This window comes from Phoenix dactylifera, chromosome 18 (assembly GCF_051530095.1).
Source record: "Phoenix dactylifera cultivar Ajwa chromosome 18, Ajwa_hap1_PhDact_Kaust_v1.1, whole genome shotgun sequence".
Lineage (NCBI taxonomy): Eukaryota > Viridiplantae > Streptophyta > Magnoliopsida > Arecales > Arecaceae > Phoenix > Phoenix dactylifera.
The window spans coordinates 19953002-19973757 of NC_143207.1; the positions used below are offsets into that span (position 1 = coordinate 19953002).

Below are 20756 nucleotides of genomic sequence, written 5' to 3' on the forward strand. Positions count from 1 at the left end.
AGGAGCTCTTTACACATTGATACCCTTACTATCAAAGTTCATCCAGCAACACTTTTAACCGTGTTAATTCATAACCGAGCCAACAAAATTCCCAGTAATCCTCTTTGAAGTTGATAGTCATGCAATCTATAAGGGAATTTACATAAATTTGGATAGGTATTTAAATTATAAACAGATAAACAGCCCAAATGTAGCATTTATAGATCACAGAATAACTGCAGAAAGGAAATTTTCAGAGGTGTGCATGTGCAAATGCAAGTTCAGGAAAACATACAAGCAAAAACACCCGTTAAAGGGGGTTCCTGTTGTGTCTTGAGCATACTCGCAACCAACATTAGTTATCCTTTGCATATAGAAGAGCAACCTGCATCCAACAATCTATTCAGCTGGTTGAACCAAACATGAGCTGGACCAAATAGGCAATCGGATACACAATCCACGGGCTTCTTGGTGAATGTATAAATTTCCCGATATTAAAAATTAACCAAGTTTACAGGTGCTAACACATGAAAGTATTTATCTTGGCACGACCAATCTGAAAGGAACAAAGAAGTTTATATCCTTCACTCTATCAAGTCCAACAATTCTAGAGAGCTTGCGATAGTTTGACGACAATTTGCAAAAATTGTCCTCAGTCCATGTCTAATGCAGCCTAGTGCATAGAGTTAGAATTTCTGAATGACAACTGAATTGGCGAGCCCTGCTTCCTCAATTGTCTTGGTATCATCAGTAAGCTGCTTGGGCGGAAAACCAACGGTCTGCAGCTGGTAGTTTCTTGCTGCTCCAGGTCTTGATGCATCAATGAATGCCCGAATATCACCTATTGTATGGTGAGTATTGAAACGTGCAACCATACGAGTGCCATCTACCAACCTTAGCTGAATAGAGGTAGATGGCAAAGAAGCGTCAACTGAAAGGCCAGCAGATGGGGAAGGAACAGTACTGGAGGCAGGAGCAGCAACTGCAGACTCAGAGACTGAATTATCCGAAGATACACTGCCTATAGTTCTTCCTACACCTTGAAATGGAGCAAGACGTCTCACAGGTTCCTGCCAATAGCAAATGAACATTATAACTTGAGATATCACTGGTGGTGACAGAATGGTGGTGATCAAAGTTTAAGTTGGTAGGGGGAGTGGGGGACCCACAGGATACTTTTCTTCCCTCCTTGCAAGATTGACATGAACAGTTGTCCTCCTATCTGCTGGTTCAAGCTCTTTAGGGCATTCAGACTTCCTGATGCTCTGCACAAAAGAAAACAATATAGGTTGCAATATCTGAGGTTTAGATTTAAGGTGATAGAAATGAAACACAACAGGTTCTTATTCAAGGAATGAAATAGTTCGTGTTTTAGTGCCTCCATACTGGACAAAAACACAGTGGATTTTTCAAAGAAACTCCTTTAGCAATTTAGAAAAATCAGGAAGGACAACATGCAACTAACAGACATGACTTTTCTTGCCACCACATTTTGCCAAAGCTAAACAAGCTGACTGTTGGAATAGTTGCAAGTGCAATGGACAGTGCACAATTAGACTTGTTTACGGGCTGGATGGCCCGCTTAGCCTGCCCGAGCATAAAGCATTTCAGACGGGCCTGAGCTTGGATTTTGAGCCCGGCAGACCAGGCTGGGCTTGAAATATGAGCCTACTTGTTAAACGTGTCAGCCTTAGGTTTAGTTCAGCCTGGCCCAAGTCTGGCCCGGCCCAGATCTTATATAATATATAATATATACTTATGTCTTAGTAATCCAAATTTGGTTACTAAAAAAGATATTAGCCGCTCTCTCTTCCATGCACCAACACTCCTTATGAACAAACCATAAACACAAGTTCACAGGCCTTACCAATCCATCTCAAATATTTAATCTTTGCAAGTTTTTTTTATATATATTTTATATTGAAAAAAAAAGATCTAGGAAGCCCATGGCCCGATCCAAAAGCCCAAGGCCCAAGTACCGGGCTCGGGACTATAAAGTAGGCCTAAAGGCCGGGCCGGGCCGGGCTTGGACCTAACTAATTTTTGTTATACATTTGGTTAAGCCCGGCCCAAGCCCGACCTAGCCTACCCATTGAACAGGTCTAACAACAACAAAACAATTGGAAGTTGTTGACATTATTAGAATGGATATCAGATTAACCATAATAAGCAAGCTTTATCACAGATATTTGGACTTTATATAATGTGTACATCTTTGCCATATGGCCCTATCAAAGATCAACTTCAGATTTCAGCTAAAGGGTCTTGAAACCAACATGATAGTATGATAGCCAATATGTTCAATAATATCAAAGATAACAAATGATAGCCTTTGATCTGTGAAGCATCTTGCTATTAAGAATAAGCCAGAATTACCACTCTCAGACCTCTCCATGGCTAACCTAGCAAATTACTTCATCACATCGAAATTTCTGTGCCACAAAATATGGTATTATAAAGCATTCAAAGTTCATTCTTTTCCTTTTTTTTTTTTTTTTTTTTTTTTGCTGAAAAAAAAGGGGAAGGGGGGAGGAAGGGACAAGCCCACCCCCGCGTAGCAGCCCCGACCACTGGGCCCCCACCCCGCCAGGAGAATGTTCGATGCGGGTAGACCGAGTCGTGTGTTGGGCACCCCGACCTATTTTACTCATACCCTCCCCACCCGTGGGCCGGCTCAGTTATCCGACCCGACCCTCCGTGTGAGTACGTCACACCTGGCACCACCCAGGCTACCAGCCGACCAGTAGCGCTTCCAGACCCCGTGTCCAGGCGTGGGGCATTCGGTCCCCGAATTTAATCGACGCCCGTGCGTTTCGAACCTGGAACCACTTGGTTGGAAGCAAACGCCCCGTTCCAACTGGGCTACCACCTTGGTGGCCATTCTTTTCCTTTGATGCTAATAAATTTTCCATTTTCATTTCAATTCTTTAATAAGCAAAAATAATAGGCACCGACCGGTTGCAACCATACCAGCATTCATGCACCGGATCCCATCAGAAGAATAGGTACGGACCCTTCATAAGAAATAGACGCAACAGGATCTGGTCATAACAAATCATGAAAGATAGGACTGGCCTTAAAGCCAAAAAATAATTTTAAAAAAAATAAAGAAAACGAGGAAAAGAAAAACAGAAAGGCCATTAGGAAACTACTGCCACAGAGGAGTAAAAAGATGGCACTACTCAGAAAATTACTTAGGAGAATTGATGAAATCAATTAGGATTAAGTTTAGCTTGCCTAGAAACTCTTCTAATTCTGATTTTGTTTTCAGAAATTCTAAAAGTTTTATCAGACATGAGGTTTTTTTTGGCCATTAATTCGTTACACACAGATGCCTGGTCTACAAGGGAGGTGCTGCAAATAGCTGTAAATATGTGCTTTACTAGAGTTGCAATTGAAAGAAAGTCACTCACCTTTATCTCTATTTTGAGTAAGGGTGTGGCGGTTCCCTGAAGGATATGCCCTTTTATTTTGGATACTATTCAACTTCTACAGCATTTTGAAGAATAAAAGATCACATATCTACAGAGAAGCGAATACTGTTGCTGACTGTTAGCAACGGAGGAAGAAAGAGAGCTGCTAATGTGAATTGGACACGTATGTTTCCTGTTGATGTTGCACATTTTATGTATTTTGATATGGCATAAAGAACTGATTGCCTTAAATAGTGGTTATGGCTACCCCCTTTTAATTAAAAAAAGGGAAGATTACACTCACTTAACTTTCAGCCATTTACATAGGCAACCCCCCCCCCCCCTCTCCTTTAAAACATTTCAATTAGCCCCTTTAACTTTTAAATTGAGTCAATTTAGAGAGAGAGAGAGAGAGAGAGAGTCAATTTAGAAAGTAATCCCACTTTACTATCCTTCAGAAGGATTTAAGCGAGAGCCTCCTCAACAAATAAAAGGATATCTGAAATTGGTTCTCCATTTAGGGCCCGCATAGGTGCCCAAGTAGCAGAAAGTTCTCTACAAACTATTATTGACAATAAGAAGACTTGAACAAAATCCTGTCTACATGGATGCTAAACAAAATGCAAACCCTGAATAACATTGGGCATATAGTGCAGAATAATCCATTTCAAAACCGCTTCTGCAATCAAATCTAACATTAGGTTATAAGACATTTGAGGGCAAGAAGGAACTTGTTGTAATTTGATAGTTATTTCCAGAAAACATTTATTAAAGTTAACCATCCCTACCCTTCCCAAGTGTAGCAGCAAGTAATCTTCAATTTAATATTACAAATATTATACACAAACGAAATGACTTAATTTGGAAAACCCATCCATACATCAAGACAAGAACTTTTGAGGACCAATAAAGGAGGGCAAAAGGAGCCAAGAGATTTTCCTATTTACATCTGAACAGCAGAATTTCAAATGTCAACAACAACCTGCATCCTACAGGACCAACTCTCAACACATCAAAATAAATGGTCTTAATAACGATCACCAAGGTTGTGAACAAATATTGCAAATCATTTGCCTATTTCCTTCAGAATTGGTTTCCATCAATTTCAACTTTGGGTGGTGGGTTTTGTTTTTTTTTTTGGGGGGGGTGGGGGGGGTGGTTGCAGTTAGATCCAAGGGCCATCCTATTCACATCTCAACAACCGCAGCATCTCCATGTCATTCACAACAAGCACCCAACGGAACCAACATTTATTACAACATCACAACCCTTAATGACAATCAAGTACTAAGTTTGTCAGCAAATTATGTGAATTGTTCACAAATGCCTATTCCCTTCAGATTTGATTTGACCAGCCTCATCAATAAAAGCATCTAGAGAAAGTGCTATAAAAAAGTTGATTCCGGTTTTTTCATCTGTACATCTGAGTTAGTGAGTTGTATCTCCACGGTTTCTTGTCTAGTAAATCTTGAAAACCAATTTTGGGCTTAGTAATCAAATTATCTATTTTCAGCAAAAGATCCTACTGAATAACTAATAATTGAAATTCCCTAAGATCTATCTGTCTTCGGCACATCCAATTCTGATCATCAACTTGGAGGTATGGCTGAGTGGCTTAAGGCATTGGTTTGCTAAATCGACATACAAGAAGATTGTATCATGGGTTCGAATCCCATTTCCTCCAGCACGGAAGTGGAACATGCGGCGAAATTACATGAACCATGGACTGAAAGTTCTTCATTCCGAGCCTTGCTGTCCTACCAACTATTAAAAGTAGAAGTTAGAGTTTTTCCGCTCGTCTTGTCTTTGGTGACAAAACTTCTCTCGTCCATCTTTGTCTGTGAAAAGCATTGCCATTCTCCTCAAGATTGTCAAAGATTTCTCCTTCCCAATTCAATTCTAGTGCTTAGCGATATAGATTTCTTAGCCAATCTCTAAAAAGAAGAGCCAAAATGGAGAAGTGCTAGCCTAGAATCCAGTTGACACTTGTTTCTAACCAAAAGAAAAAAAAACACAATTTATGTAAATAGAAGTGGTTACTGGTAGGTGATCAATGACCAACAAATGTTGTTAGCCTCTAAGCCTAGAACTTGGTCACAGCTCAACCACAAAATTGATAATTAAAACCTTGCCGATACAAGCAGACAGGTTCTTAATCTATTAAAAAAAATCAAATTCAAAGTGCCAGTCGAACCCTCCACCAAGAAAAACAAGACACAATTTGATATATCATTTTTTGGTAAGAGATGATGTATCATTCTCCATGTAGGTTATTCATTTGTTGTCAATTGTTTTCAAGGATGCAGACCATTACACTCAAACACAAGCACATCACAAGTCAAATATTATGTGAAAACTCAACATTTCATACACACAAACACATGATGCTTTTGATGCATTTGGCCCTAATATGCTTCCAAATGAAAACCAATGATGGATGTCAAATAAAAATCCACACCATTGATCATGATCTGCAATGTATAAAATGCCCAGAGGCTAAGAAGTACTTTTGGAGGCTGTCTATGCATCAAGCAAGTATGAAATGAATGGTGGCAATATAGCCTGTGTACAAAAGTATATCAGAGACTATGTAATTTGCAAATCCAAAGCATTTCTCAATCTAAATATTTTAACGCATATATGAACCAAATTTCACCTCATCTAGACACACCTAGACTATAGATCAAACCGAAACACAGCATCATACCACTAAATTTGTTCATTTTTATAGATTCAACGTACGGGTAAACGATCTTAAAAAATGCACGAATTTTTATTTTTAGCTAATTTGGAAGTTGTAGATCATGATCATGGGTGTGCTAAAAAGCTAAGTCCTCATCCAACAAAGACTTACTGCATCTATTCTGAATCAAATTTAGGGATCCTCTCCTACCCTTCTGTTATAAGGCTACATACTCCAAAGTGCAAGTTTATGATAAGTTCTCTTGTCCACATACTATCCAGGATTTGTTATGCCTAGCCTTGCTCTCTATAATTGTTCAAAATACATCTAAGACCTCTTTATTTAACACACTTCTACACTTTATTTAACACAATAATCTAATCTGAATTGATTCTCCATCATTCTACACCCCACTCACTTCTTCTTCTTAACTAATCCTTCCTATAGAGATCCTGCGGAGCTTGTTATCCTTACTATTTTGCATATAAATCTACTAAGGAACTAGAACTGGAATTCATACAAAAGGTATTAGTTTCATCCCAACAACCTGATGTGTTATATTACTGATCATTTATGTAATTTATTAGAAGGTAATTCGAATTTGAAATATTAACCACCATGAAACCATAATATTGCACCAACTAAATTCTGTTAAATATGATCAGGGTGGGTACATCATGAACTTTACACAACAAGTAACATATACACAAACACAACACGCAATGAGCTGCAAACTAAAATGATGAAGAATAAAAGAAGATATTTGGTAAGGTAAGTATAAGCATAATCTAATCACGAGTTCATTATTATAATTAGAACAGTCAGCAAGCAACAATAGTTAGCACTGACAAATAGAGCAATGAAACTGCTTGTGAGTCAATAGAAACAATATATAAGCTAAAAGGCAAGTTAATGCGCAGCATTTACTCTAGGAACACGAACAATGGATGAGGAACATGCCAATATTTTGTTACCATCATATAATAGAAATAATGACAGTACCTCTAGAAAGGATGCATTCTCAGGATCATCAAATCTCCTCAGTGGACCATCATTTACAGTAAACCCATTGGTCCAGAAATAGATAGTATGAACGACATTCTGAGGCTGTTGAGGAGCCGATGGTACTGTGTCACCTGATAGTAGTCTACCTGTCCCAGTAAAACTTCTTGAGCTTGAAGACGGTTGAGGCTCAAAAGGCCCCTGCACAGCTCCCATCCGCCTAGCTTGCTCAAATATTGTATCCACATCATGATCACCTTTCGAAGGATCTTGAACAAGCATTCCACTGCACAGGAATTACATTTTTACCGAAAAGAACGTATTAATAAATGAACCAAAAGACCCATTGAAGTATGCCAAGGATCTTGGAGCAAATACCACCGATACAAGCAAAGGGCAGAAAACTTAAAAAAGAGAATGGGACTGGTAGCCAGTATCCCCATCCTAGGTCCCAGGGACGAAGAATCCAATAAAACCCTATACAACAACAAACAGCCCACTATCGTTTCAATCTTCAAATAATTCCTCTTCCATCGTCTCTTACTCTCATGTATAAGTCCAAATCAACAAAGATCAACTTTTTCACAGGAAAAACACCAATCCGGATCAATAAAGATCATTTTTTTTTTATCGGAAGTCAATAAAGATCACTTGTTAATCGGAAGAGAGGGCAAGGAGAACAGCTACCCGATTGGAAATAATATAAACGACCATGAAAATCTCAATCATATGCGAGTCTATTAAAGAGAAAAAAAAATCAGCTGAAAATTTTGATCGATCATGACCTTTTCTCGCCTCCAGTATAGTACTCCTGAGGCCCATCCGAATCGCTGTCAGATCCGGGACTAGACCGCCGGTTAAGATCCGCCAGGGTGCGGATGGACGAGCGGGCCCCGGAGGCCTTCGCCGCCGGCCTCTTTTCCCCCCGCGACCCCGTGGACCGGACGACCGGAACGGCGACCGGCGGCGGAACGTCGTTCTCCGGCACATAATCCTCATCGTCGTCATCCTCTCCGTCGGCGCCGTCTCCGTCACCGGCGGGGGGTTGGGCGGGGTGGGGATCGAAGGGGGAGGAAGGGGAGGTGTCATAGAAGGAGTGGATGGCGGAATCGACGAGCCAGTTGTGGCTCTCCAGGAAGAAGCGCGCTTCCTCCGGCGTGGCGGAGGTGACGCTGATGAACGTCTCCACCAGAGCCGTCTCCTCCGCGGTGCTGCGGCTCTCCATCTCCCTCTCTCCGACTCCAAGGGCAGGGGCTTCTATCTTTCCCTTCGTACGCCACCGAGAAAATATCTCGGGCTCGGAGGGGATTCCTTCCTTGATATGCTGTCACTAGTACTCTTTTTGAGTGGCTGGGCCAGCCCATTAAACATTTGGCACCGTTGAGCCGACTGTCCAACCTCAGTGGCCCAATTTAATAATTTTGGCCTGTGACAGAAGTAGGAACGGCCACCCCAGAAGAAGAAACGAAAAAAAGAGCTCACTTATGGAACCGTACATGGTTCGTTGTTTCATTTGGTTTGAGCTCACATTTATAATTTTTAAATAACTCATGGCTCACTATTTTTTTCTTTAATATATCAAGTTTGATCGAAAGAGGCGGCACTAGAGGTGACCATGTCATGATTTTGATGCAGGTAATTGAAGACAAATTAATAGACGATTCATCATCAATTTAGCCCTCAGCAAAATGTGAATTAGTAATAGAGTAACAAAAATTAATTTTAAATATTATTATCAAGAAAATTGGTGGTATTTTTAGCCATCCTTTTCTCAAATATTATATTTTTAGCAGATTGGAGAGCGTGACCAGGGAGATATCTGTATCTATCACCTTGGTAGGTTGTAAAGTTAATGATATGGAATAATATGTTACGTGGGAGCTAAAGTAGAGGATTCATAGCTATCTTTGCGGGCAAAGATAGTGTTGTAAAACTTCTCCAGATTGATCAGAAACATCTTGATGGGGTCCTTCTACACCATCGACGAGTAGGATTAAGATTGAAATGGTTGGTCCCTGATGGGTAGAGCAGTACATCTATCTATATATGATGTCCAATTATCACTAGCAACTAAGATGTTGTCTGCTCATAGGAAAGCTTTTATTGTGTTACTCTCATGCTAAATGCTTCCAAATTCTAACCTTGCTGGTTAGCGTGTTTATGAATTGATTTGTAAAAAACCGGTTGTTTAGAGTCTCCGCCTTCTTTCATCCATACATGTTAGTAGGCCCTGATTCTTTGGTAAGAGGAGTGCAAGACATATAAAAGCATATCCGAAGGAGATGCTATCTTAGTATTTTTATCCAGGAGCTCAATGGAAGTTGTTGGGGGAATAAGATTTTTCCCCCAAGTGACACGAATGCCCCCAAGAAGCCGCACAATCGCCGACCCTGAACAGCCAAAGTCGGCGTCCGACCTCGGAACGCCCGACCTCAAGACATCCGACCTCGAGACCTCCGACCTAGGAAAATCCTGATGCTTAAGGTCTACCCTTGTCAGCCACCTACTACGGCCGTACTCCTCCGAGGTCCAACTGAGGACCATATCCTGCCGCTGCTTCAGCATTTATTGCGCATGGCTACTGTAAACCTCCAGTTCACTCAACAATCAATGCGGATCTCCGGCTTACTCCACAATTAATGCGGATCTCCGGCCTACTCTGCAATTAATGCGGATCTCCGGCTTACTCCACATTTAATGCGTATAGCTCCTGTCATCTACGGACTCTCAGCTCTCCACGGCAAGTTAGCCCAGCAGAGTCTGGTCAACCATGATAAGTCTCTGATCTCGGCCATACCTCCGACACCAATGCAATGATTCGCCTGGTAGCGTACTCGTTCGGGTCGTACGACGCCCTCACCGCTGACATCAGCACAATGATTCGCCTGACCGTGCGCCGACCTGAGCCACATGCCGAGCCGTACTATGGCCTCGCCCTGTTACATCACAGGTAAACCGACCCCCACCTATAAAAGGGAGCCTTGGCTTCTCAGGAGGGGATTGGGAAATTCCGTGCCCTACAAACATTGTTTATCTCCTCTCTACACACTTTGCCCCCTCCCTGACTTGAGCGTCGGAGGGCCGACGCCGGAAAACCCGGCCACCGGCTTGCCTGCAGGCACCCCAGACGGTGGACGCCGCCCGCTGACGGATCGCCGTCCCGCTGTGAGGACCCCCTGCTCCCTCTCTCCGGCCACCCCAAACGGAGGACGCCGCCCGCCGACTGGTCGCCGCCCCGCAGTGGTGACCCTCAGCTCCCTCTCCCTCGACCGAAGATTGCCCCCGGGTCCAATTTCCAGCAACAATTGGCGCTAGAGGAAGGGACCGAGTAGCAGTCATGAAGTTGAGAAGTAAGGGAGCCTCCAACGTCTCCCGGCGTCCTCCGCAAAGTCCTGGACGCTCCGTCCAGAATTCTCCAACTCCGGCTGACCCAGTTCCTCAGGTCCAGTCGGAACAGTTCAATGCCTTAGTACAACAAGTCCAGGCCCTGGCCGCCGCCGTTCAGGGCCTGCGACACGAGGAAGCTTTACCAACGCTTCCCCCGCGGGCCCAGGTTCCGCCGGAATTTCCTCCCAACGGCCCGGTTCTTCCCGGCCAGAATTTACATGGCTCCTCCAGAGCTAACAACGAAGAGCGGACTTCCCCCCAGACAGAGCTACCGGGGGAAGATTTCAACAGAAGACTCCAGCCTTCTGAGGCTGAGTCAGCCCCGGACCGCCGTGAGCCGGCGCAAACCGCGGCGACGATCCCGCGGGTGGGGGAGCTCGACAGAAAGGTTGAGCACTTGGAGCGCCAAATTGCAGCGCTCCACAGTAAGAAGGCGAGGCAGGAGAGAGACTTTGAGTTCACTACCAAGTCTCCCTTCTCCTGCCAGATCGAGGATGAGCCGGTTCCCGCAAGGTTCAAAATGCCTCAGGTGGAGCCCTACAGCGGAATTACCGACCCCCTCGACCACTTGGAGAGCTATCGGGCTCTCATGGCCCTACAAGGGTCCTCGGAGGCCATACTTTGCAAAGCCTTCCCAGCAACCCTCCGAGGGACCGCTCGGCTTTGGTTTTCTGGACTGAAGCCGAACACGGTATCCTCTTTTGAGCAGCTCGGCAGGCAGTTCGCCACCAATTTTGCTGCCAGCCGGCGCCAGCGACGGACGTCAGACTCCCTCCTGGACATCAAACAGAAAGAGGGGGAGTCCCTCAAAGAGTACCTGGATCGCTTCACCGCCGCCACATGGGAGGTCCGCGAGCTCGACCAGTCGATAGCTATGTCGGCTCTGAAGACTGGGGTTCGCTCCTACCGATTCCTCTTCTCCATCGAGAAGAGCTTTCCGGCCGACTTCACTGAGATGTTGGCCCGGGCCCGAAAGTATGCCAAGGCCGAGGAGGCAGTCGCCTCTAGGCGGGGAGCAATTGAGCCCGCCTCGAAGAAGCAGAAGAAGCGTCGCGAGGAACGTGGCCGACAGAGGAGCCGATCCCCCCGCCATGAGAAGAATCTCCCCCGACTGAGGAGCCCGCCCCGTCAACAGGGGCGACCTCAGCAGAGGACACCTCCCCGACCGAGGTCCCCACTACGGCCTCGGACGCACCCAGGGAGGTACGATAACTACACACCCATCAATGCTCCCCGGGCCGAGATCCTGATGGAAATCGAGGGTCGGGACTTCTTCCGAACCCCGCCTCCTATGCGAGACACGGAAATTCCCCGTAATCCCAAGAAGTACTGTCGCTTCCACCGAGACCGTGGGCACGACACGGAGGACTGCTTCCAGCTCCGGGACGAGATAGAAGCGCTCATCCGTCGGGGAGTACTCAACTGGTTCGTGAGGAACCGACGTGAGGAAAGGAGGCCGGCGGAGAACACCATACCGTCCGAAAATCCGGACGACAACAGGCCCGTTGCCGGCACCATCAACATGATTGGGAGGGCCTCGGCAGGAACGGCCGCCTAGGGAGCACCCCCGAAGCGCCCACGCACCGATGAAGTCATCTCGTTCTCGGACGAGGACTTAGAAGGGGTTGAGACCTCTCACGACGACGCTGTGGTCATCTCAATGATTGTAAATAGGTTTGATGTAAAGCGTGTCCTAGTTGACAATGGAAGCTCAGGGGCAACTTGGACCTCGTTGAAGAGACACGAGAGGTCGCCCGGGTTCGTATGGCAAGATACCAACAGAGAACGGCCCAATACTACAACTCCAGAGTCAAGCCCAAGCTCTTCAAAGTGGGGGACCTCGTCCTCAGAAGAGCCGAGGCTTCTCAACCGACCGAGCAAGAAAAGCTCGCCCCAAATTGGGAAGGGCCGTATCAAATCGTCCGGGTACAACGACCAGGGGCGTACAAATTGAAGTCCCTGGAGGGGACTCTGATCCTGCGAAGCTGGAACTCCGAGAATCTACGAGTGTACTACCAATGAAACCCCATGGGGTTTAAGACGATCGGGACCATAGATTCAATCTCTTTTCTGCGAATGAATCGCCTATTTCAATGATTACAATTCTATTCTAATGTTGGGTCGTTTCGTGATCCTCAGATTTCTCGACTGAGATCGGGATGCCCCGAGGCTCGACCGTAGAGTCCCAAACTTCCTCGACCTCGGGAAGTATCGCAGGACGATGAGACATCGGCTTGGCGCAAGATTCCCTCGACTAAGGTCGGGATGCCCCGAGGGTCGACCGTAGAGAACCAGACTCCCTCAACCTCGGGAAGCGTCGCAGGTCGGTAGAGCGTGCCCAGACCCGCCGACCTGACGAACGATCCCTCGACTAAGGTCGGGATGCCCCGAGGGTCGACCGTAGAGTCCCAAACTCCCTCGACCTCGGGAGGCACCACAGGTCAGCAAAGCGTCCACAGACCCGCCGACCTGACGCGAGATCCCTCGACCAAGGTTGGGGCGCCCCGAGGTCCGACCATAGGGTCTCAAGCTCCCTCGACCTCGCAAAAAGCTACAAATCAATAAAGTCTCCCCAAATCCTCTCAACCTCGGCGGGTGCCGTCGGGTCCGTGAGAAGCCTGAGCCCCCTTAAAGTCAAAAATGACTCCGAAGGTCGACGAGGAAGGGAGGCAACCTACTCCGCCATGTGAAGCATAACTCTGAGAAGGCAAGAGGTACATCTAACTCGACACCCTCCTTGTCAAATTTTATCTACATACTGCTAAGCGGAATCTCATCCAACGTCGGAGTCTTATCTCGCCCCAAAGCCGGGCTTCTCCAATGGGTCGGCTTAAGACCGATCTCCTAACCACATTATGCATGCTCCGCTCATCAAGTCTCCACAATTTGTACAAAGTCTTCATAAATTAGGGCCCAACACGGCCCCCATGCGTAAACTCCGATGTTTAGCTGAGAAAGTGGTCCCGGCCGCGAGTGTACCAGCCAAACACAAATACCAAGGCAATCTTTGAAAATCCCAGCCTTGCTCACCGAAATCTCGGCAGAGTCCGAGAACGATAACTATGAAAACCTTCGGCAATAACTTGATTATTAGCCCACGTTCCCCGCGAAGGGTCCGGAGTTGAGTTCGGGAACCCGACTAGACCCTCCGAATAACGGCACGCACAGACCTAGCCCGGTCTTACTTGAGGGGCTAAGGCCCGACTCTGATGCCTTAGTAGCCTAAAGGCCAGGCATGGCAGATTCTGCGATTCTAAGATCCGAGTTATAGGACTTAGAGAAATTTTCTAGAAACCTAAGCTCGGAGCTCCCTTTGGTCGGAATGACTAAAATCCGAGAAGGCCAAGATATAACCCAGGAAAAAGGGCAACTTCGTTAAGCAGCCCGAAAACTAAAATACAAAGTTAGAGGTCGTCGAGGCGGTTAGCTAAGGCTCTAGCCTCATTCACGACAAGAAAGGGAAAGACGAGCACAGAACGACAAAAGTATTTTTTCATTGACAAAGGGCCGGAAGGCCAATTACAAAATTGGAGGTCGGCCATTCAAGAGCCGACCTCGGATACAATGAAAAAGAAAAAATACGCCAAGTCTTAAGCGGCGGCAGCAACATCCGCGGGGTCGTCCACGGTGATGACCTCGGGACCTTCAGCCAGCACAGGCTCGGGGTCTTCTCCAACTGGCTTAGCACTTCCCAGATCATGCCATCCCCCTTCCCGTTTCAAGTCAGCACCTTTCTTTCTCCCTAACTTGTCTTGCCCATGCTTCTTTAGCATCTCTATCAGGGAAGGATCCATCTTCTCCGCCTGTGCCTCCACAATCTCGTCCGCTGACATGAAAAATTACGCCCAGTCTTAAGCGGCGGCAGCAACATCCGTGGGGTCGTCTGGCACAGTGATGACCTCGGGACCTTCAGCCGGCACAGGCTCAGGGTCGGGGACAGGGGCCTCGGGTGCCGCCTCCGGGACGCCGTCCGTCTCGGCCGCCGGTGCCGCCTCCGGGACGCCGTCCGTCTCGGCCGCCCTCGTCGAAGGCTCGGCGGGATCTTGTTCATACAATCCTGCCTCGGATGTCAAAATGGCAGGAAGGTCTTCCGTGTCGGACCCATAGCCCAGGTTCATCCTTGGACGAACCGTCGAAAGGTCGAACTGGGGGCAGAACCGGGCCATCTGCTGCCGAAAGTTCTCGAAACCCCGGATAAACCCGTCCACCGTCTCCTCCTCGAGCATATCGCGGAACTCCTGCGACCCCTTAAAGAGATCCACGGCGTTCTCGGCTCGCTCGAGCGCCCTCCTCTCCCGAACCTCGAGCTGCTCGATTTCAAGGCGGGAGACTCCGTCTTCGTACTTGAGGCCCGCAACCTCGGACTGGACCTCCCCCAAGCGCGCCTCCGAAGCGCGCAAGGCCGACCTGGTCAGGGCGTGAGCAGCCCTTTCCTCCTCAAGCGCCTCCGCCGTAGAGAGGCGCCTGGCCTCGGTGGCCTCTCGCCGAGTCTCGGCCTCGGCCAATGCCGTCTCCAGCTCGGCGATCCTTTTCTTAGCCGGCTCCAACTGCCGGCTGACCCGCCGGGTCTCTTCCTGACATCCCAGGGCGATGAACACCAGGGTGTCGAGCTCGTGAACATGCTGTAAAGAAAGAGACAAAATGATCGTGAGTTAAAAACATATGGATTCGCTAATAACTTTAAGGAAATCGAGAAAAGGACTTACCCGGGCGGTGTTGCAGTAGGCACTGTCAACGACCTCTTCCAGCGAAATGTTCCGGAATTCGGCCTGGTCCGCCGGAAGCATCGCATGCCGGAACACGGCGCGTGCGACCTCAGCATCATGAATAGCTGAACTCCCCTCGGGGATAGGGGAGTCCAGCTCATCCGACTCCTCTTGAAAGTACCTTGAGGAGCTCGGCACGTCCGGCCTCGGGATCTCGGGGCCGCTTGCTTCAGGGCCCCTGGTCGGCTCGGGCCCCGAGCGTTGTGAGGAACCCGAAGCCGGGCCCTCCCGCTGGGCAATGGGGGCAAGGCAAGGAGGGGCCGCTGGGCCCGCGTCGCTGACGACCCGCGCCCGCCTCGGGTCGGCTGTGGAGGCCCCCGCCTCAAGGCCACTCGTCCCGGCCGACGTGGAAGCACCGGCCGACCTCGCCTTCTTCCGAGGCTGGGGCATGGCTCCCCCGGCCTCGGCCTCTCGCCTCCTCAGGCGGAAAAAAAGTGATGTGTTGCTGGTCGGCATATGGGAAATATCTGAAATCAAAAATTTCACTAAGTGTCAGACCAGTGGCAGTAAAAACAAAGGACAAGGAAAGAAAGTAATGTAACTACCCTTACCCTCGGGGCGCGCCGAGCTCAGACCCACGCTCACCAGGGCGTCCTCCCGTAGGAGCTCGGTCAGGTCGTAGCCCTTTCCGAGGGCTCGGAGAGAGTCCAGGGTCCTCTGCTCCCTCCCCGAGGGCTCGGAGAGCTTGTTGAGGGCCTTCAACCGAGGGTGTCCCCACCTCGGATTGAACCCCCACGGCGCCTCGGACGCGAGGAAGAAAAATTTCTCCTTCCACTCATGTATAGAGGAAGGGGCCCCGTGAAAGAGCGACATACCGCCTCGGAAGGCAAAGTATAGCCACTCCGCGTCCGCCGGGTTCTTCTTTAATAAGAAACACCGACGGAAGACGCTCACGGTAATCGGGATCCCATGCCCGAGACACAGGGAGAGGAACCCGATGATGGTTCTCCACGAGTTCGGAGCGAGCTGTGCTGGGACGAGTTGGTACTCGACCAGCAAGTTGCTCACGAACTCGTGAACAGGGAACCGTAGGCCGGCCCAAAGCGTCTCGCGGTAAACCGCGATTCGACCTGGGGGCGGCTGCGTCACCCTGTCTTCCGACCCCGCAGTTTCGAGACGAAACTCGGGCTGGAAGAAAAACCGGGAGCGAATTAACTCCAACTCCTCCCCTGATAGACTTGACCCTACCTCCTCCGGACCAAGACCCATTTCACAGGAGAGCGAAATAAAATTAAAAGCAGAGGATGAAAACTGGGAGGAAAAGAGAAGAGGAACCCTAGCAATCACAGGGTAGGGACCTACTGGACATCGCCGGAAATTGCTCCGGGCACCGACGGCGAGGTTCGGTTGAGGAAGGAAGCAAGGGAGAAAGACAACAAAAATGAGAGGCAGCCAAATAAAACCTGTGGGGCAAACTCGAGGGGTTTATATAGACCCCCTTGACGGCCCAAATCGGCAGGGTCGGTTCCCATCCCCCGACCGGATTGCGCCACGTGTCGACCTCGGAGGCCGAGGCACCGTATTCACTCCGGATCAATAAAACGAGTACGAAATCGAAGCCCTGTCCCATCGGACCTTGGGGCCTCATTATGGGTCCGCAGAATCGAATCGCCTTGAAGAACGAGCGGACGGCACCTCCGCTCCCCTCACTTAATAAGGCCCTGGGGCACGTGGAGCCCCGATGTAGCCTCCACCTCGCCGGATCCATGATCCAGTAATACGAGATCGGAAGCGTCCGACCCTAGGTCATGCCGCGTGTCCGTTTTGAACCCCGTAACGGCACACTCATTGATAAGCGGGGAGTCTCGATTACGGGATCGAGGCGCCGCCTCGTTGAGCCCGAGGACCCTCATCATGGGTCCGCCGCACGAAGCGATCTTGGCGATCCAAGAGACGCCACCCCCGTTACATCCGCTCCGAGAAACGTAAGGATACGAGCTCCACCATAAGTTCGCTGAATAAAGCAACCTCGAAACGCCCAAGGGCGCAGGTCTCGCCATAAAAACTCCGAGAAACACGAGGGCGCGGACGAGATTCGCCCCCCAACTTTAATGATAGACTTTACTTCCCACGTCCGAGCCCGCAAGCCGCTCGAACTCGGAAGTCGGGGGGTAGTGTTGGGGGAATAAGATTTTTCCCCCAAGTGACACGAATGCCCCCAAGAAGCCGCACAATCGCCGACCCTGAACAGCCAAAGTCGGCGTCCGACCTCGGAACGCCCGACCTCAAGACATCCGACCTCGAGACCTCCGACCTAGGAAAATCCTGATGCTCAAGGTCTACCCTTGTCAGCCACCTACTACGGCCGTACTCCTCCGAGGTCCAACTGAGGACCATATCCTGCCGCTGCTTCATCATTTATTGCGCATGGCTACTGTAAACCTCCGGCTTACTCCACAATTAATGCGGATCTCCGGCCTACTCTGCAATTAATGCGGATCTCCGGCTTACTCCACAATTAATGCGGATCTCCGGCCTACTCTGCAATTAATGCGGATCTCCGGCTTACTCCACATTTAATGCGTATGGCTCCTGTCATCTACGGACTCTCAGCTCTCCACGGCAAGTTAGCCCAGCAGAGTCTGGTCAACCATGATAAGTCTCTGATCTCGGCCATACCTCCGACACCAATGCAATGATTCGCCTGGTAGCGTACTGGTTCGGGTCGTACGACGCCCTCACCGCCGACATCAGCACAATGATTCGCCTGACCGTACGCCGACCTGAGCCACATGCCGAGCCGTACTATGGCCTCGCCCTGTTACATCACAGGTAAACCGACCCCCACCTATAAAAGGGAGCCTTGGCTTCTCAGGAGGGGATTGGGAAATTCCGTGCCCTACAAACACTGTTTATCTCCTCTCTACACACTTTGCCCCCTCCCTGACTTGAGCGTCGGAGGGCCGGCGCCGGAAAACCCGGCCACCGGCTTGCCAGCAGGCACCCCAGACGGTGGACGCCGCCCGCTGACGGATCGCCGCCCCGCTGTGAGGACCCCCTGCTCCCTCTCTCCGGCCACCCCAAACGGAGGACGCCGCCCGCCGACTGGTCGCCGCCCCGCAGTGGTGACCGCAGCTCCCTCTCCCTCGACCGAAGATTGCCCCCGGGTCCAATTTCCAGCAACAGAAGTATTACATGCTATGCTCGTGATCTCAACGCCGGTCATTTGATTGGAAAAAATCTAGCATGAAGAAATAAATTCTATACCATAATATCATATTTGGTCCTAAAAGTAGATAAGAGATCAGGGCAAGTCTCATAACTATTTTCTAAAAAAGAAGGTAAATCAAATACCACAGAATGATAGTATTTGGGAGGCCCAAGGGGTAATGATTGCGTCCATTCTTTGCTCCGAAATATCTGGACAATGGTGGGGACTGGAGAGGCCTTACAGGCTAAGCATGTATTCCATGAAGCTAATGAGGCTGCGAACTGGGTGGCTGTTTATATAGCCAGTCACTTCGATAGTACCCTATGGGCTGGAGATGGAGAGTTACCCCGGGCACTCCGAATTATTTTGTTTTTCAATTTTATTGAGTGTATCCATTCTCGTCACGTATGATCTATCCGCCTTAGCAAAAAAAAAAAAAATATTTGTTTTCCTATGCTCAATTACCAAATGGTGGTATTATAAAAATATCATTTTTGATGAAAATACCCTCATTTATATTATATTAATATATTAATTAATAATATTTATTGATAATAACATATTTAATATATTAATATATCTGTTAATAAGAAAACTAATTATTAATAAATATTTATTTGTTATCAATAAATCTAACGTAAGATTTATTCATGATTAATGTAATTGTTTATATACCAAAACATACTGAAATTTATTTCTAATAAAAATATATTTTTATATATATAATTAACTTGAAAATATTTGTTAAATATAGTGGTGTTTTAATATTTAAATATATTTTAATATTTAAAATGGCTAATATTAGTGGTGTTTATGTAAGTGGGCCATAAATAGCTGACAAATAAATTTAGAAAAAATGATATTAACTAAATTATTTATTTAATAATATTGTTGCGTGTTTGACAATATTTCTTTATAAAATTACTTCCAACCATACACAGTAATTTTTTTCCAATGCTATTTTTTTAGTAATTTTTCTAGAAACCAAACATAATAAAATTTATTTTTTTATACAATTATTTTTTAAGATAAATAATTCTAAAAAATTATTAATTTTTGATACATCCTAACGAAACCAACTCTCAGCATATTTCGGCTCTAATGCTGTACGATAATCACTTATTCCTCTTTTTTTTTTGGTAAAACTGTCGCTTACATTAATCTGACGTAAGTGCAACCAACTGAGCCAAGATACAATATGTGGCATAAATAAGGCTGCAAATGAGTTGGGTCGACCCGCATAGACCCGATCCGATCCAAATTTTAAAATTTGCGGGTCCGGGTCAGGTTCTTAAATTGGATCTGATTCATTTTCTGGATCGAGACTGGATTTACCAAATGGATCCAATTCGACCTGAATGGACCTGAAGAGAGAGAGAGAGAGAAAGAGAAAGGAGGAAAAGCTCTAAGGCCTAAGGGGAGTAGGGTTCAAACGCGGAAGGATAGCAACAAGCATAGGTTCACAGAATCCAAAGGAACCTCAGCCCGTCAGGATTCTCTCTCGATCTATTACACTATTGATACCTCTGGTGTCTCGGTAGCTGGCTTTTTTTTTTTCCTTCTTTTTCTTGGTTTTTGTTTCTTTAAACTTTTGAAGGGAGAAAGTGAGGGAACGCTGAACTGAATATGGGTCATGTGCCAGTTTTCTGCAATGGTATTGGGTTTTGGAGACCAAGTTCCGTCCAATCAGTCATATAGATAAAAAATAGTGTGATATGAAATTTGGCTTAAAGACCGACTTGCTTAGTAAGTCATGAGTCATCCGTTCTGACTGAAGATCAATTGCAAGTCTTTCGAGTCATGGGTCACCCAGCACCTCATAATTATCATATGACCAAATTAGGTTTACCCAAATTTTTTCCCAAATCACAAAAAAAGTGAATCCGGTTCAAATCCGAATCCAACCTGGCTTGGACCCGAACCTGATCCGACCCGATCTTCAACCGAATTGGGTCTGGATCCAAAATTAGGACTTGAACAAAAAATTGGATCGGGTCGGGGTCACTCAGGACCCGACCCGACCCGACCTATTTACATTTTTAGGCATAAAGATGGAGGTACAATCTCAGACCATGTCCATGAGACCTTTCCGAAGTGATGGGCAGTAAAGGAAGCAACCTAATCAACTGTTCTATCCGTCTTTTAGTACACATGAGCAATGTAAAAAGAGTCACAGTCTCTCACCATCCGCCGTATATCGCTAAAAAAAGGAGGGTCGTCTATATATCGCTCAGCATACCGAGTCCAATCGATCACTATATCGCTAGGAATCGCATGTTCCTTCAGAATGCTTAAAAAGGAATAAAGTCTATTTTGTTTGATCCCAACGCTATCTAATCCACCTTCCGCCGTGTATCGCTAAAAAAAGTATGGTC

At 47.3% G+C, this 20756-nt stretch overlaps 1 protein-coding gene across 1 annotated transcript; it reads right to left on the bottom strand.

Moving 5' to 3' along the window:
- Nucleotides 1–444: 444 nt before the first annotated feature.
- On the bottom strand, nucleotides 445–8388 carry LOC103705193 (plant UBX domain-containing protein 4-like). The gene is made up of 4 exons (XM_008788828.6): nucleotides 7863–8388; nucleotides 7078–7363; nucleotides 1149–1244; nucleotides 445–1049 (listed from the first exon to the last, which is right to left on the bottom strand). Exons 1-4 carry the CDS (start codon nucleotides 8300–8302, stop codon nucleotides 666–668), a joined length of 1206 nt encoding a protein of 401 aa, XP_008787050.4. The 5' UTR covers nucleotides 8303–8388; the 3' UTR covers nucleotides 445–665.
- Nucleotides 8389–20756: the final 12368 nt, after the last annotated feature.

Excerpts from the sequence above, each read along its gene's own strand:
- LOC103705193 (XM_008788828.6), bottom strand. The coding sequence starts at position 8,302 with ATGGAGAGCCGCAGCACCGCGGAGGAGACGGCTCTGGTGGAGACGTTC. Across the intron at positions 1,245-7,077 it reads AGAATGCATCCTTTCTAGAG|AGCATCAGGAAGTCTGAATG; the intron begins GTACTGTCATTA and ends TCTTTTGTGCAG. Across the intron at positions 1,050-1,148 it reads GGAGGGAAGAAAAGTATCCT|GAACCTGTGAGACGTCTTGC; the intron begins GTGGGTCCCCCA and ends TGCTATTGGCAG.